The sequence below is a fragment of the Neophocaena asiaeorientalis genome, unplaced genomic scaffold (assembly GCF_003031525.2).
Source record: "Neophocaena asiaeorientalis asiaeorientalis breed wild unplaced genomic scaffold, Neophocaena_asiaeorientalis_V1.1 scaffold44, whole genome shotgun sequence".
Classification (NCBI taxonomy): Eukaryota; Metazoa; Chordata; class Mammalia; order Artiodactyla; family Phocoenidae; genus Neophocaena; species Neophocaena asiaeorientalis.
The window spans coordinates 1,112,983-1,138,345 of record NW_020173678.1 but is presented as its reverse complement, the minus strand read 5'-3'; the positions used below and the strand labels follow the sequence as shown (position 1 = coordinate 1,138,345).

Here is a 25,363-nt window from a genome sequence, read left to right as displayed (position 1 = left end):
GGAACGTTCCCAGCTTTCCCACGCTTGGAACTGACTGCGCAGCCCTGGGAGGCAGAAGAGCCCGGTTCTGACCCAGCTCTTCCCTCCAGCCAGAAGCCCACCCCTGGCTGGAGGCTGGCACAGAGGCTCTGCACTGGGAATCTTCCCCGCAGCGTGCAGACCCCAAATTCACTTGCAAATGGTTTGCCAGTGTTAGCCAATGCTTTAATAAAGAAACAACATACAGAGAGCAGCTGTCCCAGCACACACACACACACCTGGCTCCGCCCAGGTCCTCGGGCCCCCCCCCACCCCGTGCTCTCCCCTCACTGTGGTCACTCAGGCACAGCCCGTCCTGCCCTCCCCTCAAGGGATCCGGCCTCCATCCTGCAGACACATCCAGTTCCCTCTGCTCCCCCAGGCAGGAGGCTCGCTGCCATCCTGTTGGGTGACTCAGCTTGGGGCTGGGAGGCTGAATGCTCGCTTCTTCTTTGTCTTCCCCAAAGCCTCCGTGCCCTCCGGGAGGAGGTCCCCCAGGAGCCCACTCACTCCCCTCTCCCTGGGGCTCTGGGCACGGCCAGCATCCTGCATCCTCTGGGACTGCCTCCCCAGGCCAGTGCGGTGTGAGGAGTGAACCTTCGAGGATCTGCCTCCATTCCAAGGCTGTGGGGACGGGCTGGGGCACTCCAGGGTGTGTTGGGGCTCAGAGCTAGATTCTGCAAGACACAGAGGACCAGGATCCTGGCTTGTCGTCCTGAAGGTCAACGTGACACCGCAGGGGGTCAGGCCTCGGGGCTCTGCCACGGGCGTGTGGGTTCAGATCCACAGCCACTACATGCTCCCCAACTTTGGGCAAAGTTCTTCCCTGGCCCCGTGGGGAACCGTAACCTCCCCCAAACGATAGGTGTGCTGTGCACACGAGGGGGGCACTTCGCAGCGTTCCTTTCCCGGGGTTGAAAGGGCCATTGCTGAACAAAGGTCAATACCGATTCATTAAAAATGTTTAGGAGTTACTTTTTTTTTTTAACAACTATTCAAAATATAAGATGCTATTGGGGACTAACACAGTATTGTAAATCAACTATACTCCAATATAAAATAAAAATTAAAAACATAAAAGAGGGCTTCCCTGGTGGCGCAGTTGGTGGGAGTCCGCCTGCCAATGCAGGGGACATGGGTTCGTGCCCTGGTCCGGGAGGATCCCACATGCCGTGGAGCGGCCGGGCCCGTGGGCCGTGGCCGCTGGGCCTGCGCATCTGGAGTCTGTGCTCCGCGACGGGGGAGACCACAACAGTGAGAGGCCCACGTACCCCCCCCAAAAAAAAAAAAACATAAAAGAAACGTACTCTAACAATAAAAAAAAAAAAAGGCTAGTTTTCTTATTAACACACATTATTTACTTTACTGGGGAATACCCATGAGAGAACTAGGGTGGCCTTGGGGCACGAGGTGTCCCTCTCTGGGCATATTTATGAAGGTGCAACCGAGAAGAAGCCTCTTTCTCTCTCATTCAAAATGGGTCGCGAGGCCATTGTGGGAGGCTTTGGTGGGTGGCACGTAGCCCCTCAAGCCAAGAGCTGCTCACCAGTGATCTCATCCACTGCGATGGGCAAACCAAGGCCCCAGGAGGGCCGAAGGTGGAGGTTAAATAACAGAGCTCATGGAGAGCCAGGCGGAGAACCGCGCTGTCCTGACTCCAGCCCACCCCTCTAGAAGGGGACGGGCCCCTTGAGGACTCCCTGAAGGCAGAAGGGAGCTGCGTCTCTGGTTCTCCTCGCCGCTCCCCCCGCCCCCCGGCCAGCTCGCCCCCGTGTCGGGCAGCGTCTCACCCATGACGATGAGGGTGGCGGTGCTGATGGCCTGGCCCAGTGTGTTCTCGGCCACCGCCTTGTACTTGCCACCGTCCTCGGCCGAGACGTTGGGGATGACCAGGGAGCACACGCCCAGCAGGTCGGTGCTGTACACGGCGGGGTCGCCTGCCAGGCTCTGGTCGTTCTTGAACCAGGTGACGCGGGGCCGCGGCCAGCCCCGCACGGCGCAGGTCATGCAGCACTCAGAACCCAGGGGCAGCAGGTGGGTCCGCAGGCCCACCAGGAAGCGGGGCTTCTGTCTCAGGTCGGGCTCCTTGTAGCTGGGAGCCTTCACCGTGACCCTGTCTGCGGTGGAAACTGGCAGGCGAGGAGGGTCAGAAAGAGAGAAGAGCTGCGGCGAGTCCCAAGCCCCTGGTGAACTCGGGCACTGCCTGGACCTTCCTGCCATGTCTCACCTGCAAACTTGGCCCCAAGGCTGCTCTACTCATCTTTTATCCTTTTCTTAAGATAATTTTTAGACTTCTTTTTTCTGTACTACAAGCTATCACACGCTCAGTGTGGACAAATTGGAACATACAAGAAATCAGAAGGAGAAGGAATAAAAACCAAGCACAACCAATTGCCTACCGATGACCGCAGCTAGCATTTTGGTGTGGAAACTTGCAGACATTTTTCTACTTTAGAAACTCGTGAAAGTGAGAGAACGAGCGTCTGGTTTTACGGCCTGCTTTTTCTGGCAACTGCTTTGAAGGTTCGCATCTAGTTGACTGTAAAAGACTGTTTTCGGAGAACCACTGGTCTCTGTCTACCTCTTCGCCTGCCACTGACTTGGGAGGCCACCCAAGACCCGCAGACAGCTCCGCTCCTCGCGTTCTCCCCGCGGAAGAAGCGGGACCCGCCCTGAATCGCAGACGCGGAGGACCCGGGTGCCGGTGGGCGGGGCGGGAGGTGGGAAGAGCGATGGACCGGCGGCTGTCCCCGCCCTCCCAGCCTCCGTCCCCGCCGCTCTCCGCGCGGAGCTCACCTGGCGGCTGCCGCGGGACGACCCAGGGCTGGCGCGTGTCCGAGGGCTCGCTGGCGCCCAGCTCGTTCTTGGCCACCACGCGGAAGTGGTACTTGTGGCCCGGGAGGACGCCCACCAGGGTGAAGCGGCAGGTGTGCAGGCGCTCGGCCGCGGGGCGCCAGGGCGCGTGCGGGGAGGAGCGCGTCAGCACCGTGTAGTGCAGCGGGGCGGCCCTCCCGTCGGCCTCGTCCGGGGACGGCACCCACTCGACGATCACTGAGCCCAGCGTGCCCTCCCGCAGGAGGATGGGCCCCGGGGCCCGTGGGCACGCTGCAGGGATAGAGGGGTCAGGCTGGAGCCGGAAGTGCCCCACCAGGCCCTGCTCAGGGCCCTGAGTCTTTCCAGGTCCCCAGGACCTGCCCGTGGTCCCCACTTCTTCCAGGGCCCTGGAGACACGGTCTCGCCAGGCAGGGGGCTGGAGCCAGAGGGAACTGGGCCAGTTCTGCAGTTACTGCTAGAGGGTGGGAAACCTTCAAAAAGACTCATTTTAATTCACTTTGTCTTGTAAGTAAAATGACACAGGAACAGAATGGGGGCTTCCATAAGACCAAGTTACAGAGCTCTCGCTGTTAGTTGCCCATCGTTTTTGTGTTTCAGAAACCCCTCCGGGGCTGGGGCTGGGGGAGACCACCTTTATCCGAGGGGAGGACCACAGACAATTCTTGCCACCGCTCTTTGGAGTGATGTGATGGTGGTGACTGTCTCCGCTCACTGACCCGAAACGAGGGACAACAGAGGTCCGGGGAGGGTTGTGCTCAACTGTCCCCAACCCCCCCCCACCCGCCCCCGGAGAGAAGGACAGTGATACCCCCCTCCCCGGCCCCTCCTCCTTTCTCCCTTGGGGCGCATAAGAAGGGTCAGGGTGCGGTCACGGGCACACCCAGGCGGGTGGAATCCCGAAGACCTGTGACCAGGCCCAGCCCGGGCCTGCCTCACCTGCCACCCTGAGGCGGAAGCTATAGGTGGCCTCCTCCCCCCGTGGGCTCCTCAGCATCACAGCGTAGAGGCCGCTGTCAGCGAGGCTGGCCGCGGGGACCAGGAGCTGGGTGAGGCCGTCCTTGACGGAGGTCACACTTCTTTTAGGCAAGGGCAAGCCATCCTTTAGCCAGGTCACGTCCGGCATGGAGGCGGCCTGGGACACAGAGGAAGGAGAGGTGAGAGGGGAGTTTCGTGGAAGCGATGGCTTTGAGCTGGGCTGAAGTGTAAGTGTGAGAAGAGCAACCTGAGAGGAGCATCTGGGTAGAGCCACGGGGGGAGCAGGGGTGGGGGAAAAGGAGAGGAGGCTGCAAAGGGGGGGTTGCAGACACGTTAAGGGCCCCGCACATCACACCCGTACAGACACCTGCGTCTCGTTCTGTGAGCCACGAACCGCTGTTGTAAGGTTTAACCAGGAATTAGATCTGGCTTCACGGGGCTGGGGGAGCGAGGGCGGGCGGAAGTGGGGAGGATTCGTGGGAGGGGAGCGCTGACCACCCTGGTGCCCAGGCTGGGGTGCCAAGGGGGGGTATGATTTGGGGGTCCCTGCAATAGTCCAGGAGGGAGAGTATGGTGGCCTGACCCTGACCAGGGTGGGGGGACCAGTCCAGCTGCCTGATGGCTGCACCACCAACTCCCGTGAGACCCTCAGCTCTGGGCGTCAGAGGCCCCTGGGGATGCTAACAGTGACCTACCTCACAGGCTTCTCTGGGGACCCAAGAAGTTAACGATATGAACGGGGCCCAACACAGAGCAAACACCTGGTGTGTCTTAAATATTTTTGTCATCATTACCATTGTCATGATTACGGCCTAATAGTTAAGAACATGTAATTTAGAGTTAGATCTGGGTTTGGGTCTGACTCCACCGCCTATGAGTTTCCCACACAGATGATTTTAACAACAACAGCAGCAACAATAATAGTAATACTGGGCACTTGCCGTGTGCCCAGCACTATGTGTGTCCTTTCAAGTATTAATTCCTTGAATCCTCAGAACAACCCTTTGAGATAAGTTACCATTAATACCCTCTGTTGACAGATGAGGACGTCGGAACACAGAGAGGTTAAGGTACGTGTCCAAAGTCAAACAGCTAGTGAGCCATGAGGTCAGAATTTGAATCCAGCCACCTGTGCTTCTAACCACACCGGCTGCCGTACTACACGGATTTCCAGCACAAGCGCAGGTCCCTGACTAGGGGCCAGAAAGGAGCCGGGAAGAAAGGAGGCCCACAGGGCTGAGGCTGCCTGCTGCAGCCCACTAGATGTGCTCACCTCGAAGTGGACAGGCACACGAACTGTGTCCCCAGCTCTGACCGTCAGCGGGTCCTTCGTGCTGGCGTCCATGAGGAACTTGGGACAGACTGGAACACACGGGGTGGCCTGTCACCTCCCTCTGCATTTGGGCCCCAGCCCTGGTCACCAACCAGGCAGGGCTGCAGGGGGACTAGACGCTAGGCCAGCCCAGTGATGCTGAAACCCCACTGGACATCGGACAGGGGGCCCTGCAGGAACTGGAGGGGGGGCCGGAGGGGAATCCTGGGGGGAGCCGCAGGGCTGGGGGAGCGGGGAGCGGGATGGGGGCTGAGAAAGGGAAGCCGTCAGGGGCAGCCTTAGGGTCAGGCTGGAACGGAGCGGGATGGTGAGAAACTAGCCCAGCTCTTGTGTTTTGCAGATGAAACAACTACCCGTCTGAGGCAGGAAGTGGCCCCAGAGCCCGGGATTTGGGGCAGAGCCAGGACGGGCTCTGGGTTGTGGCCAAAGACTCAGTGTGATTTTCTTATCATCACAAGGACAGCTGGGGTCTGTTGGGATGGCCCAGTGTCAGCTTGGGCCAAAGACAGGTCAGCTGCTCCAGCAGTTAACGCCCCCGGGGAAGACAGTCCGCCTTCGGGTAACAGGGATGGGGGCAGCTTCTGCACTGACGCGAACTCGGGAGCTGAGAGGCAGCCGGCCTTCTCGGGCCACGCTGGGGAGGCAGCAGAGTTCCGGAGCGAGCCTGGGCTTTGGGGTCAGTCACCTGGCTTGCACCCGGGCTCTGCCGCATACCAGTGGTACTGCCCAGGGCAGTGGACTGCTGACCTCGGTTTCCTTATCTGTAAATCGGGGATAGTATTGACCTTGTAGGATTTTCATGAGTTACAATGAAAATGCGTTTCTGAAAGGGCCTGCCTAGCCCAGTGCCCTGCTCTTACTAGGCGCCCAATACGTGACACTTCGCTAAGCTGGGGTGGGGGTGGGGGTCCCGGCTCAGCTAGCGCATGGGTGCGACTCAGAGGCCCTCCCCAGGAAGGGCCTGGGCTGGAGGAGGGAGGTGGACTCACCGCTGACGGGCATGGCTTGCACCACCGTGTCCAGGGCAGTGGGCGGGCCTCGGCCCCCGTCATTCACGGCTGTCACCCGCACGAAGTAGCCCTCCCGAGGCCGCAGCCCCTTGATCGTGTAGGTGGTGCCCGGCACGGTGCCTGCGTGGCACGGACTCCACTGCGGGCTGGCTGAGTCGCCCAGCTCTACCACGTAGCCCAGCGCTTCGTCCCCGTCCTGGGGGTCCGGTTGGGCCCAACTCAGGGTGATGCTGGCGTGCAACGTGTCCGTGACCTGGAGATCCCTCACGGGCCCGGGGGGTCCTGGCCAGGCGCCACGGGGTGTCAGGAGCGGCGTCACCTCTCCCGAGGGAGGCCCCTCGGTGGCCACTCACTGGTTTTCCATGGGTGGCTGGGGATTGCTTTCACTTAGGGGTCCGCCTCCAGGCTTTGCTAAAGCACCTGCCTGAACCCAAACCCTTACTCTACCCCGGACTCTTCCTCAGTCTGCACCACCCATCCCGGCTTGCCTCCTCCGGGAAGCCTCCCCCGACTCCTTCCACCCACTCGCCGACCTGCCAACCCCCTTCCCCTAACTGTCCTTCCATAATTCCCCCAATCTGCTGTTTTCAACGATGAGTCCTTAGGTTCCAACATCCCTGAAGACTAGAATTCTCTCTTTGTTGTGGGCATTAAGCTCCTAGTCAAGACTGCCTTGGGTACTTAGTCCATACTTTGTGCTCTTTACCTGTAAAATGGGAATGATAACAGCACAGGCCCACCCACCCACGAGGGTTTCAGAACAAAGGTGTGAGGTATGTAAAGGGCCCTGTAGGCTGCACGGCGGTCCAGGGCTCTGGCCTTCAAACCTGGGGAGCCACCTGGGGGCAATCCCTGGGGACCCAGCTCCCCAGACTCCCTGTGTCTCTCCAGGTCCCACGGCCACTTCCCCAGGCCCCGGCTGACACGGAAGGACGCCCCTGGCACATCCACAAGGGCCAGAAATGTGCTGCTCCCCCAGGGCTTGTCACCAGCGGGCTCATGAGGGTAAGAGCTCAGGAGAGGCGCAAAGAACAGCCGTAGGCCGTGGAGGGGTGCTTTGACAGGTGTTTCGTGGAATAGGTATTCTCTGCTTGAATTTGGGAAATTTGGATCAAACAAAGCAGGGCAGGTTTCTCTTCTGTGGGGCTTGGAAATGTCCTAGGCTGCCTGTCGTGGACACGTGGACCACAGGTAATGCTGCTCTAGACCAGAAGTGTCCCAAGGATGTGCCTGGTTCCTGACACAATGCCAGCCCCCGGCAGGTGACGATGAGCAGATGCTCGCTGGATGGAGAATTGATGGCGAGGCTCCCCTATGACCACCCTCTCCCTTTAGGGATGATGCCCCCTCACCGGGGGATGCTTACAGGATGGGACCCAGTGAGTGGGCTGACCTGGGGAAGCACTCTTCCAATCCCCATCTCTGGCTCCTGGGCCTGTCTGGTCTCAGTGTAGGGCCTTAAGCCTCCAGGGGCCCCTAAGTTTTGCCTCGCCCGCAGGACCTTTCGACCTTTATCCCCCAGCCATCCTGATGTCTCCTTCGGGACTGCCCCGGCCTGCTCACGCCACGGCCACCACCCTCTCCCGGGTTGGCACTCTGCTTACTCATGGGGTCCTGAGCAAAGACGGCATCCGATGGGGGCCCAGGCTCCCCGGGGCCAGAGGGGGCCACGGCTGTGACCCGGAACTCGTACTGACAGCCCTGCCTCAGGTCCAGCACCGTCCACTTCTTCTCTGTGGGAAGCCCACCCACATTAGTCCCGCCTGATGGGGCCGGGCGGTGCCTGGACGAGACCAGCCTGGCCCTACACCTCCCTGCCCCCCAGCCCCCAGCTGGCTCTGACTCGTCCTTTCCAAGGGGAGAAGCGTGCGCTCAGGGTCTCAGGGTCCGAATCCCTGTCTGGTTCTGCCACTAACTTGCTGGGAAGTCTCGGGCAAGTGCCTTCATGGCTCTGGTTCCCTCTGCCTTAGAGCTGCTGTCCTATTTAAATAAAACGGAACCACTCAGCAGTGTAGGTACAGAAGGTGTCCTCAGTCCGTGGCCCTCTTTCCAGAGACGGGAGGCCGAGGCTCGGGGGGCACAGCCTGGCACCCAGCACAGCCTGCCTGGAGCTCTGAAGCCCTCTTTCTCCTACTAGCCTGGGCTTGGGCTTTTCTGAGTTTGTTCTGGGCTCAGAAAGCAGTTTCTTGAAATCTACTCAGGGGGCGGGGGCACTTCTCCCCATTGTCCTACGGATGAGAAAGCTCACGTTAGAGAGAAACGCGGCGTGAGACTTCTGCTAAACCAGGCTTTGGGCCAGACAGTTCTTTGTTGGGGGAAGGGGCGGGGTGGCGGGGGGGAGGGCACTGCCCTGTGTGTCGAAGGACATGCCACAGCATCTCAGTCCCTTCACACGAGAGGCCACCCCCATCTTCCCCCTTCAGTGTGACAAGCCCAAATCGCTGGATGTTGCCAGATGCCCCGGGAGGTAAACCACCACCAGTGAGACCGTCATACTAAAGTGATCTGGTTGATACAGCCACAGCACCTCGGGCCGGGGGTCCAGGGAGGCTCTGGAGGCCGGCACGATGCAGACCACCGCCAGGCTGCTCACCAGGTACCGGCTGCTGGTTCACTGCCACCCAGGTGCTCCTTCCCTTCTTGCGCTTCTCGATCAGGTAGCCCAGGATGCGGGCACTGCCCGGGCCCCGAGGTGCCGTCCATGACAGAGTGACGCTTTGGCTGGAGGCCGACAGGATGGCTGGCGGGGGAGGGGGCCCGGGCAGAACTGGGGGCAGAGAGGGTGCCGCTCAGTCAGGGGCTGGGAGAGGCGCCGGCTCCTGGGGGGGTCCTTGTGGAGGAGCGGGCATCTGGGGCCAGCCACATGCTATCCCTTCTTTGGGGTGTCAGGGGTCTGAGCCAGCCCGAAGTTTGGGGGCAAGAGTGGTGGAAACAGAGAAGTACTGTGGCCTGGGGGCTAGAGCCAGCCCTGAGGCCCTCAGCCCTGAGGCCCTGGGAGTTGCTCCAGATGGAGGACGATGCCCGTCCGTCCCAGGGGCCTGGGACAGCGGCTCTGCCGGTCCACCCCCATCCCGCAGAGCCACAGCTGCAGAAGACCCCTCACATCCTACTTGCTGATCTGGCCGCCAGGTCCCAGAGAAGCTGGGGTGAGGCTCTCACAGAGCTCTCGAAGGGCCTCGAGACCCCCAGGGTGTTGGCTGGTGGCCCCCGGTCTCTGGGCACAGTGGGGAGCCCGGCACGTCCCCTCCGGCCCCGGGCTGTCCTCTCACCTTCAGGAGCCACCAGCACCTCGTCGGACTCCAGGGCCTCCCCAGGCCCCTCCGCGGTCACGGCCCGCACGCGGAAGCTGTACTTCTTGCCCTGTTCCGCCTCGGCATCTGTGAAGGTGGTGCTGTCCGCAGGGGGCTCGCCCACCTTCAGCCAAGTGCTGAGGCCAGCCTGCCGCCTCTCCACCACGTAGTACCGCAGCGCCTGGCCCCCGTCATCCGTTGGGGGCCGCCAGCAGAGGCAGACGCCAGCCCCGTGGCCGTCCTGCACCTCCAGGGGGCCCTGTGGGGGCTGAGGCTTGTCTGGGGAGGAGCAGGAGAAGGGGGGTCAGAGGAGCCGCAGGGGAGGGGTGCTGGGCTCCCCCCATCAGCAGACGAGCCTGCCCGGGGCTGGAGGTCCTGGGTGGGCAACACCTCGCGGCGTCCCTGGTCTCCACCCCCGACACGCACACCCCCGGAAGGTGACGCAGAATGCACCAGCCCCGAGCCCAGACGGGCACGGCCTTCTGCCCACAGGCGGTCCCACCTCGCTGGCACAACTCAGGTCTGGGGGCCATCACCCACCCCAGCGACATCCCTGGGGCCTGGTGTGCAGTGGGATTCCAAACCAGTCTGAGGAGGGGCGAGGACAGCTAAGGGTAGCTTTGGGTCTTAAGTAGCATGCACGCGAGGGTTAATACCAGGGACAGCCCCCCCCAGGGCCCGCCCTGCTGCCAGGGAAGGCTCAGCGGGGCCGGGGACAGGGCTGGGGCCAGGCTGGCACCTAGGACTTGCAGGGTGAGCTCGGCCTGCAGGGAGCCGCCCTTGCTGCTCAGAGCCACGCTGTACTGGCCGCAGTCCTTCCTGCTGGCGCTGGGGAGGCACAGCCACGTGGAGCTGTCCCCCACCGCCACCTGGGCCCCTCTGCCATCGCCGCCAGCCACCTCGGCCCCGTCCTTGCTCCAGGTGGCCTGGACCGGGAGGCAGCTCTGGAAGGCGACCTTCATGGTCACTGGCTCCCCCGCCTTGACCACCAGCGGCTCCCTCAGCTTCGCCATCATGTCGGGAGCGATGACCGGGGGCTCTGGGGAGAGGACAGGGCACAAGGAGTCAAAGACGGTGGGCACCGGGCACCTGGGGGCGGGGAAGGAAGGGCCCAGAGACAGAGCCCCCTCCCCACCTCGTGAGAATGGACAGGTTGGGACCCAGGGGCTTTATCTGCGGCAGGACAGACGGGGCCGGACCTCTCTGAGGACGTGCTGACGGGAATGGGGAGCGTGTGGCTTGCTTTTTAAAACCATCCCATGGACCGAGGGTGAGGCTCGCCGCGGGCTGCAGGCTGGCGACACGTCCAGGCATTCAGCAGTGGCGTGTGTCGCCGGCCAAGAGCCCGCCTGGCAGGAAAGGGCAGGGCCGGGCCTCACCGTGGACGGTCAGCGTGGCCTCGCTCTGCTGGTCGCCGGCTCCAAAGCTGTACCTCCCAGCCTGGGTCCCCTCCGCGTGGGCAATGTGGAGCCTGTGCTCCAGCCCATCTTGCTCGAAGGCGACTCCGTCCTGGGCGCTGAGCTGGGAACGAGGCCACAGAGGACCGTCACCTGCCCCGTCCAGCCCCTCCCACCGTGGGCCAGGGCCTTTTCTAAGGCAACTGCGGGAATGAACTGAACGCTCATTGTGTGCTCGGCTGGAGCCAGTCACCCGCTTCAGTGTCTCGTCAACTGTCCACGGCCTGTGAAGTGGGCACCACTGTTAGCCCATTTTACAGGCGCGGAAGCCAGAGGCCACGGCCGCGGTGAGTGGCCTCACTGGGGTCAGCCCGGTCCAGTGGACGCCAAGGCCCTGCTCCAGAGCCCTTGACCACCCCCTGCTGAGATGACAGCTAAAGGGTCGAGGGCTGTTCAGGGAGCCGAGAGCCCGTCTGGCTGGGCCAAGGAGGTGGCCTCCGTACCGGCCTTGAAGGACAGGCAGACTTCCAGAGGTGCCGGGGCAGGACAGCAGTTTGGATATGGAGGGAGAGCCAGGGGCGTGTACAGGGAGTGGTGAGTGGAAGACACGCCCACTTAAAAATCCAGTTTATTCCAAGCGCACCAACTTGTCAGCCCTTTAAACTTCTCGCAGAGTCGGCGCGTTGGTATAAGGAAGAGTGAAAAATCTTTCTACTCCTCTCTGCTTCACTCATCCCTCCCCGCAAACCGGTTGGTAAGGAGGGGGTGGGGGGCGGTACCTTGACTCCATCCTTAAACCAGGCTCCGGGTCCCAGGTCACTGGTGAGGGTGCAGGAGAACACGGCAGCCTCCCCGCGCTGTACCTCCAGGTCAGCCAGGCCTTGCGAGAAGTGGCCTGTAGGGCCTGGAGAGACACAGGGGAGTGTGGAGGACGAGCGCCCAGGGATCCCCCTGCCGCCCAGCCTCCCACCATACCCCGGGAGGCCACACATCTTGCCAGCGAGGCCAGACGTTCCGGTTTTCTCTGCAGAGCCCAGACTGGTGCAGGGGATCTGGGGAGCCAGGGAGATGAGGGGCCCTTAAGTCACACAGGGCGACGTCTGGGGGACCCACAGCGAGTTACTTCAACAAGTCCAGTGCTTTGGACACGGGGCATCAAGACAGATACCAGGAGGGCTCCGAGTCCCATGCAGCCCGCATCCCCCCCACACAAGGAGGAAGAGGTTGCCTCCTGAATTGGGAAGAGATCCCTGGAAATGGGGGTCGCTGATAGCAACAAACTCCTGGGTCTGGGAACGGTTCAGGCACCCCAGTGTCCAGGGAGCCCCCCTTGGCTACCGCCTGGAGCCAGGGCGGCTGAGAGGCACTTACCCCGCGCCTCCTGGGAGAAACCAACAGCGCCAGGTTTGTGTCTGGATCCAGGACTCCGGGTGGCATCCGTCCTCCGGCCGCGGACGTCTGACCCGCCCTCTTTGCTGGCTTTCCTGCTGCCGGGACAGCTGGGGGCCTTCCCTGGGCATCCCCCGTCCTCTCCCCCAGGCGGTTGCTCCGGGTCTCTGGCCTTATGTGCTCCCCACCTCTTTGCTGCTCCAACCTCGACCCTGGACCACGTCTGAGTCCTGCTCCTGAATGGACCGAGCCTCCTTTCTGACCTGCCTGACTCCTTGGCTGCCCGGCCCTCGTACTCCTTTAGGGCCCCTGGACGTCGGGCCGTATCATCCTTAGCCTCCAGGGACCCCTGCTCCCTCAGGAAGCCCCTTCCTCCCCTCTGTCCTGTGCCCAGCTGAGAGCCGGGCCCCTGGGTCCCCTGTGACCTGTCTCCAGAGACTTTTCTGCCGAAGGGACCATCTGGGCCCTCCCAGGCTCCCTGACGTCCCGAATCCCCAGGCCTTTGGGTGGAGCCATTCTCCCTCCCAGCAGAAGTCCCCTTGCCCGGGACACCTGAGTCCCCTGGGCTGCTAGCCCTACTCCTTCCAAGACCTGAAGTTTTGCCATCTGGGAACCCTGGGCTTTGCCCCCCACCAGCCTCCTCTCTGCCTGGAGTCCCCTCCCAGCCCCAGGAGGCTTGTGACCCTTCATGGGTCCCCCCAAAAGTGGCATCTTCCTCCTGCAGGGAGCTTGAAGCCCTGGAGCCTGGGGGCCGGTCCCTGGCACCTGTGCTGTCTTGGCCAGACCCCTGGTCTTCCCAGCCTGGGCCCCAAGCGTGGCTTTCTCCGCGCCCACCGGCGGACCCTGACATGGATCTGCCCCTTTCCCCGGGCATCCGGCTGCTGTCCAGACCCTGGCCTGTACCTGCTGAGCCCCCCAACCCTGCCCCCATCCTCCCGCCACCCAGCTGCGCAGCCCCGGAGCCCTGAGGTGCCAACGCCCCCTGCCCAGCCGCTGGACCCCTGTCTGCTGCCCCTGGACCTGCTTCCCAGAAGGCCTGGTCACGTCCGGATTCCCAAGCAGCTGTCCCTGCTCGGGTCTCGTCCTGCGCTGCCCCCCGACCGTCAGGAACCCCAGAAGCGCCCACACCCGCTGCGTGGCCTGCAGACCCTCCCTCCCCACTGGGAGCCCCTCTGTGCCCAGGGCACCCCGGGAGCCCAGAGCTACCTTGCCACCCTCTGATTCCTGACTCTCCCTCCGAGCCAACAGCCCCCCATGCCTCAGGGGTGCCTGGGGGTCCAGAGACCCCCAAAGCACTCTTGGAGCCCTGCCCATCTGAAAGCATCTGAGGGCCTCCGTGCATCCCCAGCAGCCCTGGGCCCCTGGGCCCGTTCCCGTGTGCTGTACTGTCTGCGGTGCCAGGCCTCTTGGCCATCCCGGAGCCCAGCCCAGCACCTGCCCCTCCCACGAGCCCCATCCCTCTGCCTCTCTCCGGACCATCCTTGGGACCTGTGCCACCGTAAGACCCCTCTGGGGCTGCCCAGTATACTGACCCATGTGCCATGGCTTCCTGGCTTCTGGGTCCACCCTCACCTCCCGTTCCAGGTGGTGAGACTGTTCCTCCAAACCTCCCTGAAGCATCTCTGCAGTGCATCTCAGCCCCTGGCCCCATCTCCCCAGATCTTCCTGAGGCTCCCCTACACCCTACCTCACTCCCTGACTCCATTCCCTTAGTACCCCTCAAACCGTCCCTGTAACCTGCCTCACCCCCTGAACCAGTTCCTCCAGAACCCCCTGAGTCGTCCCTATAACCAGCCTTAGCGCCTGACGCCATCTCCCCAGAGCCCCCTGAGTCGCCCCTATAACCAGCCTCACCCCCTGACCCCGTTGCTCCAAGGCCTCCTGAACCACCTCTAAAGCCTGCCACACCCCTTGGCTCCGTGCCCCCAGGCTCGAGACCCCGCGACGCCCCTCCGTTGGCTGATGTGCTTCCGGCGGGCAGAGGCCCTGCAGCTCGTGATCCATGCCCAGGGCCCAGCGCTTCACCAGACTCTTCAGCGCCCCGGCTCTCAGAGGCCGGGCCCGCGCGAGGAGCTCGTGCCAGGGGGCCCCGGGTAGCACCCCCAGAACTGGCTCCGTCTCCAGAGCCCCCGGCACCAAGGCCCCTGGCTCTGTCCGCATCTCGCACTTTGCCCGCTGCCCTCAGAGACCCTGAAGCCCCAGAGCCATCTTCATGGCCTCCTTCTCCAGAAGCCCCCAGAGCCCCCGGGGCTCTGAAGCCCCCATAATCCCCAGTCTGACCCCAAGGCCCTATTCTCCCTGAGCCCCCTGGTCCTGCCCCTGTGGCAGAGGCCCCGAGGCCACCTCGCCCCACAGACCCCGCTGTCCCCGGACTCCCCAGACCGCCACCAGGATGATGACTTCCCGCAGGGCCAGCACCCCCTCGGCCTCTGGACGCCTCCCCGGCTTCTGCACACATCCCGGCGTCACCCACGGGCCCTCCTTCAGGGCCGCCTGAGCCACCCTTGGGACGAGCACGTCCCTCAGTCCCCCTTCCGGCAGGACCACAACCATCTCTGTTTCCAGACCACATCCCCCCGGGCACCTCCGAGCCGTGCCTGTCACCACCCCTGGCCTCAGACTCTGTCCCCCCAGGGGCCTCAGAGGCGACTCGACCGCCAGCACGACCAGACCCCCCAGCTCCCGGCCTCCCTGAGCCATCACCGTAACCAGCTCCGTATTCAAGGCCTGCTGCCCTGGGGTCCCCGAAGCCATCACCGAATCTAGACTCCGTCGCCGCCGAGCCTCCCGCGCCATCCCCGCGGCCCATCTCACCTCCGGGTCCTTTCTCCCTGGAGCTCCGTGGCCCATCCCAGAAATCCGGCTCAGACCCCATGGCCCCTGCACCTCTGAACCCATCCGTGTCTCCCAGTGTCCCACCAGGGCCCGAAGGCCCTCTTAGCCTGTGGCTTCTGGCATCCACTCCCTGACCAGAACCCATCAGCCCAGCCACCTGGGTGCCCCCCTCACCCCCTTGTCCCCCACCAGACCCCAGCACTCCAGGCCCACAGTGGGCCCCGGATTTGCTGGGGCTGGACCGTGTGTCATCCCAAGGGCCTGGGCCCTCAGACCCTCTTCTGCCCGCCTCTCCTGTTCCCCTCTGCCCGGCTGTCCAGGCTCGGGAATCCTGGGGGCTGCTGGAGCCATCCTCAGCCTCGCCGAAGGTCCCCTCTGTCTCCAGGCCCTCTCTTCCCCTGAGCCCCTGTGGGCCCCTTTCCCAGCCCCCGGGACCCCCTGGGCCTCCAGGGCTGGTTGTGTAGCCCCTTCCCCCATCCCCAGACCCCCGTGGGCCTCCATCACCTGCCTCCTGCAGTGAAGACCCAGCTGTGGCTTCAGGACCCCCGAGCCCCACGGGGATGCTCCCGCCACCAGATATCGGCGGCCCCTGGATGTCCTTGCATTCAGAGGTGTGTCCTGGAGACTCCCCTGACCCCAAGGGGCACCCCCGGTCCCCACGGTCAGCTTCACTACCTTTCCGAGAGCCCCAGGACTCAGGGCCCCTGCCTGCCATGGAGCTAGAACCTCTTCCTCTGGAAGGCTCCAGGGCCCCAGGAGCTCCCACCCTGCGGCGGCCCCTGGTGTCCCCCAGGTCAGTCCCGCTGTCCTTCACTGCCCCGGCCGCTCCTCTCCCCCTTTCCCCACTCAGGCCATCCTCTCCCCCCACCTCATCCGGGCTCTGCCCCTGCAAAGTCTCCATCCCCTCCCCTTCTGACCGAGACCCCACATGACCAGCCTGGGATCCCTGCGGGGCCCGCTCTCTGGTCCCAGGTCCCAGCTGAGCGTCCCAGGGCTGTTCCTGACTGAGCCTGGGCAGCCAACTTCTGGGATCCTCGCCATGCCCCTTCCCTCCCCCACTGCACTCCAGCCCTCCAGCCTGAGGACGCCGGGACCCAGCCTTCCTGCCTCCTGCCATCCCAGAGCATCCGTCCCCCTCGCTGTTGCTGCTACGACCTCGCGGTTGGTCCCCTGCGAGGCCCAGCCCTGATTCTAGGCCCTCCCCTGAGCCCCCTGGATGGCTCCTGTCCCTGCGTCCCTCTCCATGGAGCTGATTTTCACCAAGAGGAGTGGCTCTGCCCCCTTCTTCCAGAAAGCCCTTTCTTGCCAGTCCAGGGCCCCAGGCTGAGTCGGCTGCCTCCTTGTTCCCCATCAAAGTGTAGTTGCGCCCACCCAGGCCACCTCTGTCTGGGCCGGCTGTGAGCCCAGAAGCCAGCCCGGCCCCCTGGAGGGAGCTCCCTGTGGGGTCCTGCTCTCTGGGTCTCCCCCGCTCGCCACGGATGCTTCTGGAATCTTCTGGGCTCTGGGCTCCTTGTACCTGCTGCTGGTGGCCGGTGCTCGCGGTCAGAAGGCTTTTATCCTTCCCAGCTTTGGTGAGAGGTCACGCCCCCAGAGAAAGACAGGAGAAAAGACCTGTGAACCCAGGCCAAGCCACGTCTCGGACCCCAGCGGCTTTGCCTGACCCTCAGTTTCCCCAGCAGGGAAACAAGCCGACCGTCTCCAGAGGAAGCCAAATGTGGCAGCTCATTGGTGGATAAATCCCATCATCACCTGCCCCAGTCCTGTAACCGAGGCCACCCCAGTCTGCTAGGTGGTTCAGGAGGAGTTTTAGAGAAAATACAGAAGCCAAAAGCCATTTGCCACGAGCAGGTGGCTGGTTTTTAAAAACATCTACTTGCCCTACTGCCTGCCTTACAAATGTCCAATTTACAGTTTCCTAGGATCACCTTGAACCCAGAACCCTAGGGGAGTTTAAGGGTGTCCTTCGGCCCGACCCAGGGGCTCCTCATCCATAGTAGACCTGGGCCACTGTCCCAAGCCCTGTCCGGGACCTTAGGGCCATCCTGGATCTGTGCCCAGTGGAACAGATGCCACTGCGGAGCGCTGGGCTGGCCGTGAAGGGCCTGCACTTGCAGGCATCAAGAATAGATCTAGGGGGCCGTCTTCATTCTCTGCGGGGGCGGGGGGGAGGAATCTCCAAAGCAGGGGACTGGCAACAGAAGCCCTGCCCCACCTTCCTCCCGCCCTCCTGGGCCCTGAGGTCTCACCACCGCCACCGTGGCAGAGGTGGGGAAAGACCGGGGGTGGCCCACTCACCTTCAACCACCAGCCAGGCGCTGCAGGCGTGGAGCTTGGTGCCGAGGGAGTAGCGGCCCACGTCTGAGAAACAGGCCCTTCTCACCAGAAGCCGGTGGGTCAGCCCATCACTGGACACGAACACCTCGTATCTGTCACTCAGCCGGAGCGGCCGGTGCCGGCGATGCCAGGTGGCGCTGGGGCAGGGGCCAGAGAAAGTGCCCTCGAGGACCGCATTGTCCCGCTCCCCGCAGTGGGCACAGGCCAGCGGGACCACCGCCTGGGGCAGGACGGCTGCCGGGGAGCAGGACACAGTGTGACCCGACGCAGGGCGCTGGGAGCTCAGCTTAGCCACAGCTCCCTGTCACCTTGGACAGGCCACTCCTTGCCCCAGGTATCAGTTTCCCCACATAAAGTGAGAAGTTATAATTAGGTTGTGAACAGTCAGACTCGGGCTCTGGAATTCTAAATCGGACCGTTCTATCTGGGGGCAGTTAGGAACAGAAGGGAAACCAACAGGCAGAGCACAGCGCTTTACGCCTGCCGTCCGATTAATCCTCACAACCACCTCCAGGGCAGGTGTTATTATGTCCCTTTTACAGGTGAGAACATAGAGGCTCTACAAGTTATATGGCTTGCCCAGCTAGGACGTGGTCCAGACGGAACTCACAGCCTGGTCTGGCTGCCCCCAGAGCCCTGCCCCCTTCCGCGTCCACCACGCCAGGCCAGCTGGAGGTCTACCCGCTCCTTCTTCAACCTTGACTTAGCCCGACTGTATGATTTACCTGCCCGCCCCAAGCCTCTCCTCCCTCCAACGTCCCTTGAGCTGTCAGGTGCTGGGGCAGGGGTGGGGGGAGTGGCAGTGGGAAGGGAAGGAGCTTGATGAGGGGGGAAGGGACAGTCCCGGTGGGGTGTGGGCATGGGAGGCAGGGAGGGGAGGGGTCCGCACAGGGCAGGAGCGTGCCGACCTGGTGGAGATTCTTGCGGGGGGGTCGTGGGAGGGGAGGACCCACATCAGAGAGGAGGCCGTAGAATTAGGCAGATCTGATCTGAGAGTGAGTGGAGGCTATGGACAGCCTGTGAGCCAGGCGAGAGCCAGGTACCCCATGTCTGAGACCCTCAGTGGAGCCCAGCCCAGCACCAGAAGAACACAGACCTTGGACCAAGATTTTGACAAGGCGTCATCATAATTTAACCATTTGGGCACTCGTTCCTCTCCCCAGCTGCGAGGGGGGCCATGCCATGTTCACCTACCCCCCGCGATGGAACCGAAATGAGCGCCCCCCACTCAGACTTCGGCAGGGCAGACCGCTCACCGCTGGCCTCCAGCTCCGTGCAGGAGACGCCGGCATCCGGCACCCTGACCTGGTAAATGGCGGCGTCCTCCGGCTGCAGGTCTCGGATCTGGAGCTGGTATTGCTTCCCCAGATGCTGCAGGCGGTGCTTGGTCTGGTTGTCAAAGCCATAGGGGGCCGTCTCGCCATCCTGAGGCCAGGAGAGGAAGAGGGGGCTCCAGGGCCTCAGTGGGTCCACAGCACCTCCTGCCCCCATCCTGCTTGCCGACGACCGGCCCGGGCACCAAACAACACCAACACCGCTGGACGATAAAGGGGTGGGGCGGAGAGGGGCGGGGTGGAGGCCCAGAGCACGTGGTGGAGGGAAAGAAATGCTCTAGGAATATCCGTGGCTCTTACCACGCTGTAAATGATCTGCTGAGTTTACGCAAGAGGCACCCGAGATTGCTGAGCCGGCACTGCGGCAGGTGGAGCAGAGCTCCTACCCGAGCAGGGGCCGGGAGAGAGCGGGTGTGGCCGGGCCCCCAGGCATTCATTCATGAGGAAGCAGAGTACTACCGGCCACTGATGCACACACCCACCTTAGCCAAGCCCTGGAACGACTGGCTACTTGCTGAAAAACAGATGGTCCCTGCTCTACAAGGGTTCGGCTTGTGATTTTTTTTTGGCTCTACAATGGTGCGAAGGCGATGCACACTGAGTAGAAACCGTACCTGGAATTTTGACTTTTGATCTTTCCAGGTTACTGCTGGGCAGTGCAGCCCCAGCTCCCGGGCAGCCCGCCATCACTAGGGTGATCCACCGACACACCGAGGACCATCCCGTACCAGAGAGCCATCTGCTTTCCGCTCTCGGTACAGTATTCAGTCAATTACAGGAGCTACTCAACACTTAACGACAGAATGGGCTTTCTGTTAGATCATTTTGCCCAACTCTAGGCTGATACAAGTCTTCTGAGCGTGTTTAAGGAGGGCTGGGTTGACCTATGTATGGTGTTCAGTAGGTTAGGTGTATTCAATGTTTTCTTTTTTTAATTTTATTTATTTTATTTTTGGCTGCATTGGGTCTTCGTTGCTGCACGCGGGCTCTCTCTAGTTGCGGCGAGCGGGCTTCTCATTGCAGTGGCTTCTGTTGTGGATCACAGGCTCTAGGTGCACAGCCTCAGTAGTTGTGGCGCACGGGCTTAGTTGCTCCACGGCACGTGGGATCTTCCCGGACCAGGGCTCGAACCCGTGTCCCCTGCAATGCCAGGCATATTCTTAACCACTGTGCCACCAGGGAAGCCCTTAATGTATTTTCGTCTTATGATATTTTCAACTTACAAGGGGTTTATCGGGACGTAACCCCATCGTCGGTCGAGGAAGAGCTGTAGTAACAGTAGCTAACACTTAGCTGTCTGATGTGTGTGCCAGGCACTGTTTTAGGTACTCGGACACATCAGTGAATAAAACAAAGATTCCTGCCCTCAGGGAACTAAAGTTCTACGGGGAGACAGAGAAATAATAAGCATCATAAATATGTAAATGATATAATGTTTGTTAGAAAGAGATAGAACTGGGGTCAGGGGGAGAGAAAGGAGTATGTGGGTCCAGGAGCCGGATGGGGCTGGGCACACGCGGCACTACACAGGGGGGCCGGGGAGTCCCTGGGGGGCGGCAGAGCACGGCAGACAGAGGGAGTAGGGAGCAAAGGAATGGGGGTGATGGGGCAAGCCAGGGCAGGGCAGCCAGGGGGAGGTTGAGCGGAAAAGCAAATCACACACTATCTCGTTTATCATTTCAACACGCCAGGAGACAAGCGCTGCCTTATCCTCACGTCACAAGTGGCACAGAGAAAGTAAGCACCTTTCCGGCGGTCACACAGCCAGGAGCTGGTGGAGCCAGGAGGAGTCTGACCACAGGACAGTGTGCTGCTTCGCTGCCACCCCCTGCAGCACCCCTCTCCAGACACCGACCCTGCCACCACCTGGTTGATGTGTCATTACGCCTGGAGTCCTTGCGGCGATGTGTCTGGAGAGAGAGCTCAGAGGAGAGGGGTGCACTTCTCAGAAACCTCTTTTGACCCCGTGCCCCGGCTGGAAAGCCCGGTCGCTCGGTGAGAGGTCAGAGGCCTCCTGGACTGTCTCCACCAGGGTTTGAGCTGACCCCAAGCAGAGCAGGAACTCCACGGGAGGCGGGGCTCATCTCCCCAGGACCAGCAGCATCCCTGCCAAGACCCCCCCCCAGCCTCGATGGCCACTCCAGCCTCACCTTATACAGGTAAAGCTTGTTCTCAGAACTCGAGATGCAGCTCCAGGTCAAACGTTGCGACCCCCCTCCTTGTTGACCTTGATGTGTCTCGGGTTGGAGATGGCGTTGATGTACTGGGGAAGACAAACCAGCCAAGGGAGCTCTCTGAGCACTCTCTTTGGGGCTCCAAACCCTCAGACCCCATCCGCCAGCAGCCCCGCCCAGCATGCATCTGCCAGGTTTACAAGTGGGAGGCTGGGTCCTGTGTCAAAGCAGGTGGAAAAGCCCAGAGGAGGCAAGCTGGGACCCTGGATGGGAGGCTGGATGAACCACCTTCATGCTGATAACGTGCTATTTTCAAGGTAATGCAAACGAGTTGTTTTGTGTTTCCAGAAGAAAAATTAGACTCTTACTATGGCTAGGTTAGACCCAGGGAAAAGCTCCCCAGTCCTCTTTCGAGCTGGTAAGAGGCTGGAATTACCTTCCCTGGAAAAGCCTTTAGAAATAAGACAGGTACCCAGGGTCGGGTGATTATGATGGGCAATGATGTGACGATGTTGATGGGCTGACCTGAATGAAGCCTTTACTAAGCGCTTTAAGTACATCTTCTCACTCAGTCTCTCAGGTCTGCTGTAGTCCTTCCGGTCCGCATCGTCAGTAGCGGCCACGCCTGCTCCTGGCCCACCTTGTTCTCGAGGGAGGGAGGCGGGGCCCTGGGGAGCGGGCTGGGCAGCTCAGGGACCAGGGGAGCCCCGGGAGCTGGCGTCTGGAGGAGGGATGGGGAACTTCCCCCTCTGCGCTGGAGGAAAGGGTCACAGAGACTGACCCCTGTCGGGACTGCAGGGGCCCAGAGTTGGGCAGGGGTGGGCCCCACCCCACAGCTCCAAGTTCCCGGGAGAAACTCTGCTCCGAGCACCTTGTCTTGCAGGTTTCAGAGCAGAGTGTCTTTGGGGGTAAATTGTTCCATTCTTCTAAAATTATTTTTAGATTGCTGTTCTAGTGGAGCATCCTTTTTTTTTTTTTTTTTTTTTGTGATACGCAGGCCTCTCACCATTGTGGCCCCTCCCGTTGCGGAGCACAGGCTCCGGACGCGCAGGCTCAGCGGCCATGGCTCACGGGCCCAGCCGCTCCGCGGCATGTGGGATCTTCCCGGACCGGGGCACAAACCCGTGTCCCCTGCATCGGCAGGCGGACTCTCAACCACTGCGCCACCAGGGAAGCCCAGCTTTTGCCTTCTTGATAAAAGGGCCAGATATACCCAGGGCCACTTCTTCCCCCTCTTCCTGCCTGAATGGGGGTTGAGTTTGGGTCTGCAGCAGCCACCCTACGAGGGTGAGTGGCAACCCTACCCCTAAGGGTGGCAGAGCCGTGGGACGGGAAGAGTCTGGCTCTCCAGCGACAGCCCCGAGCTGTGGTTGGAGCCCTGGACGCCACCCAGGACTTGTCATCGTGGACGTAAGGAAGTGGCTTTGTTTCTTGGGCCACTTGGAGGAGAGTTTTCTGTTATTTGTGGGCAAAAGCATAACCAACTCAGAGACGAGATCTGCTTTCCAACAGACATTTACCTTCGATTAATTTAAAGTTTCAGAAACACTGAGCAAACCGAAACAGAGCATGTCTGAGGAAGGATCTGGCCTTTGTGTTACCTGTTTGTCCCCCCTGGTGCAGATTTGTACAAAACGGCCTGAGGCCAAGAGAAGAAAACAAAGCCCCCTGAGTGAGTTAGCAGAAGACCAGGACTGGAAACCCACTTACAGGGCCTGACCTCGCTCCCCAGGGCCAAGAGAATATCACCCAGCCCAGCTGCAGGGGGCACCCGCGCGCGTGAGCCTCCCCAAGCACCCGCAGAGGCAGCGCACGGGCAGCGGAAGAAGCCCAGGGCTCTGCACCCGGCGGGGCTGCGGCCTCCGTGGTCTCCCCATCCAGCATCGGGGCCTGATTCCCCTCAGGGCTCTCCCACGCCCTGAGCATCAAGGGCTGGGCTGGGGGGGTTGGGGGGGAAGCCCACCTTCAATGACCGTGAGCCTCCCGAGCACGCGGCCTCCCCGCCGTGTTCACTGCTGTGCAGCGGTGCAGGTCTGTGTCCTGGCTGGTCAGCTTGCGATCTGCAGAGAGGCCGAGGGCAGGGGAACAGGGGAGGGGAACTAGCCTTCCCCTCCCTGCGTTCACTGGACGTGATGACGCTATAGAGACACACAAGACACACTCCAGGTCCTCACGAGCTGCAAGGGTTCATCAGGGAAGCGGACCCCAAGACAAAAAGCTGGGTCGGGACAGCGGCGGATGGACCAACTCTGCCATCAGGGGCACGTGATGTGGCAGAGAGAGCTGGCTTTCCTGAGTCCGACAGATCCAGGACTAAATACCGTCTCTGGCATGTGCTATGGGCAGGTTACCTAACCTCTCTGGACCTTAGTTTCTTTACTTATGAAATGAGGTTAATAATACCCCCAAAGCAGTGAATGGTCAGGATTAAAATATATAATCCAAGTCAAACGATGAGCCCAGGGCCAGCGCGTTGTAGGTGTTCTGTGATGGGGAGCTGTAAATATTACCGATACTGACCAATAGCGACTGAGGGTCCGCTGCAGGTCGGGCACTGGCTGGGCACTTTACATAAACCTTTAATGCTCATAAAAACCCCATGAAGGGGGCTTCCCTGGTGGCGTAGTGGTTGAGAGTCCGCCTGCCGATGCAGGGGATGCGGGTTCGTGCCCCGGTCCGGGAGGATCCCACGTGCCGCAGAGCGGCTGGGCCCGTGAGCCATGGCCGCTGAGCCTGTGCGTCCGGAGCCTGTGCTCCGCAACGGGAGAGGCCACAGCAGTGAGAAGCCCGCGTACTGCAAAAAAAAAAAAAAAAAAACCATAAAGGAGGTACTATTATCACCCCAATTTACAGAGGAAGAAACAGAGATTTAGAGAAGTAACGGACTTCCTAAGGCCGAGTTGCTGGGCCTGGGATTGTAACCCAGGCATCCTCCCTCCAGAGCTTGAGGTAAGCTCCAGGTAACCTATCAGCAGAGGTCCCTGTGAGCCTGCTGGTTCCACCCCTGGTTCTGGGAATATCTCCTACTCGTCTGGGGACTGGAGACCTTCTAGGGGATGGGAAGAGAAGGGCAGGCCCCTGTCAGGGGAAGAGACGCGTACCCCTTGCTGCCTGGGCTGTCCGAGATCTGGTACTTGCCGGAATTACTGAGGTCACCTTTGGAGCAATGCCAGTGCACCCGGGGTCCGGGCTCCCCACAGACCACAGCCCGGAAGATGGCATGTTTCCCTGTGGCAGGAAGAGGCAGGCGGGTAGTTTGATGAGGTGGGGACGATGGACAGGATCCTTGACTGAGGTTTTAACTTACGTTCTGTCCACCTCTCTGGGCACTTGAATTGCCCATTCCAAGAAGGGTGTCTGGCCTTGGTCCCCGTGACCCGAGGACCCCTGCGGTGCTATAGGCAGGAGCACAGCCTCAGGTACCACAGGTACGGCCCTCGCCCCACTGGAGGAGCAGCGAGTGGCCACTGGGAGGGAGGCCAGCAGGGCTGGGGCCGCGGGTGGGAGGCGGGGTGGGAACAGGTAGGGAGCCTGAAGGACTCTCCCTGGACTGGGAAGGGGATGAGTCTTTTGTGGGTCCCGGGTCCACTCTCTAGGGGAGACGGCGACCTCGGAAAGGCCTTGCTGTGATGCCCAAGGGGCCCAGTCCTGAGACACAGGGCTCCAGCCTCGGGAAAGAGCCACAGCTCCATCCTAACCTTGAAGCCTGGGGCCTCCCGCCCTCAAGGACCCCCAGGCCCCTGCCAGGAGCATCTCAGTGGAGAACAGCTTGTAGTAAAGACCCAAGGGCAACCGCCTCGCCATGATGAGAGACACAGCTTCCCATGACCGTGTTGAGTGGACACATAGAGTTAGATTTGGAAAAATAAAGGGCCATTATTTTTCTGAGGCGAGAATGTGGTAAACTGGGATCTGTTGCAGGGACCTGTGTGGAAGAAAGAGCACGAATTCGCACCGCCCCCACGTCCTGTTCCCACCGCTTCCCGGGCACCTCTCTTGGCGGCCAGCGTTGGGAGCCCCATTTCACTCAGTTTTGAGGGTGTCTCCGCAGCAGTTGCTTGTGGGCAGGGAGAGGGAGGGGCCCAGAGCCACCCTACACCCCCCGCTGCCCCCCCAGTTCAGCACACAGGAGGTTCGCGTGCAGGAACCGCAGGCTCCGGTTCGCAGACAGGAAGCACCTCACCAGCCACACACGACCTCGGGAGCATTGGCTTGGGGTTTTCTTCCAAGCGCATCAGTCCAGCAGCACATGAGGGTGTCAGCCAACGATAAGGCTGGGGGCCTCCTCCCTTAGGGCAAAGGCTGTCTGCCCGGGTCACGAGGACTCATTCCAGCGGTCAGCGCCTTGGGGCCCCATTCCGGGATGCTTCCATGACAGCAGCCCCGACCCTGGTCCATGCTCCCCAAAGGCCTCTGTCCACTCAGGATCTCTGCGGGGT

The 25,363-nt window shown here is 61.5% G+C and overlaps 1 protein-coding gene across 1 annotated transcript; it reads right to left on the bottom strand.

Annotated features, from left to right (window-relative positions):
* Positions 1–432: 432 nt before the first annotated feature.
* On the bottom strand, positions 433–24,728 carry IGFN1 (immunoglobulin like and fibronectin type III domain containing 1). Its single transcript, XM_024749659.1, is given in 22 exon segments — positions 433–695; positions 1,809–2,135; positions 2,815–3,123; positions 3,790–3,985; positions 5,102–5,190; positions 6,151–6,453; positions 7,776–7,904; positions 8,765–8,938; positions 9,441–9,740; positions 10,201–10,500; positions 10,841–10,982; positions 11,638–11,762; positions 12,230–16,648; positions 17,378–17,650; positions 18,673–18,841; positions 20,901–20,928; positions 20,930–20,958; positions 20,960–21,013; positions 22,888–22,928; positions 22,931–22,984; positions 24,033–24,152; positions 24,623–24,728. Coding segments are annotated over 22 exon segments (7,950 nt in total).
* Between the last annotated feature and the right edge of the window lie 635 nt (positions 24,729–25,363).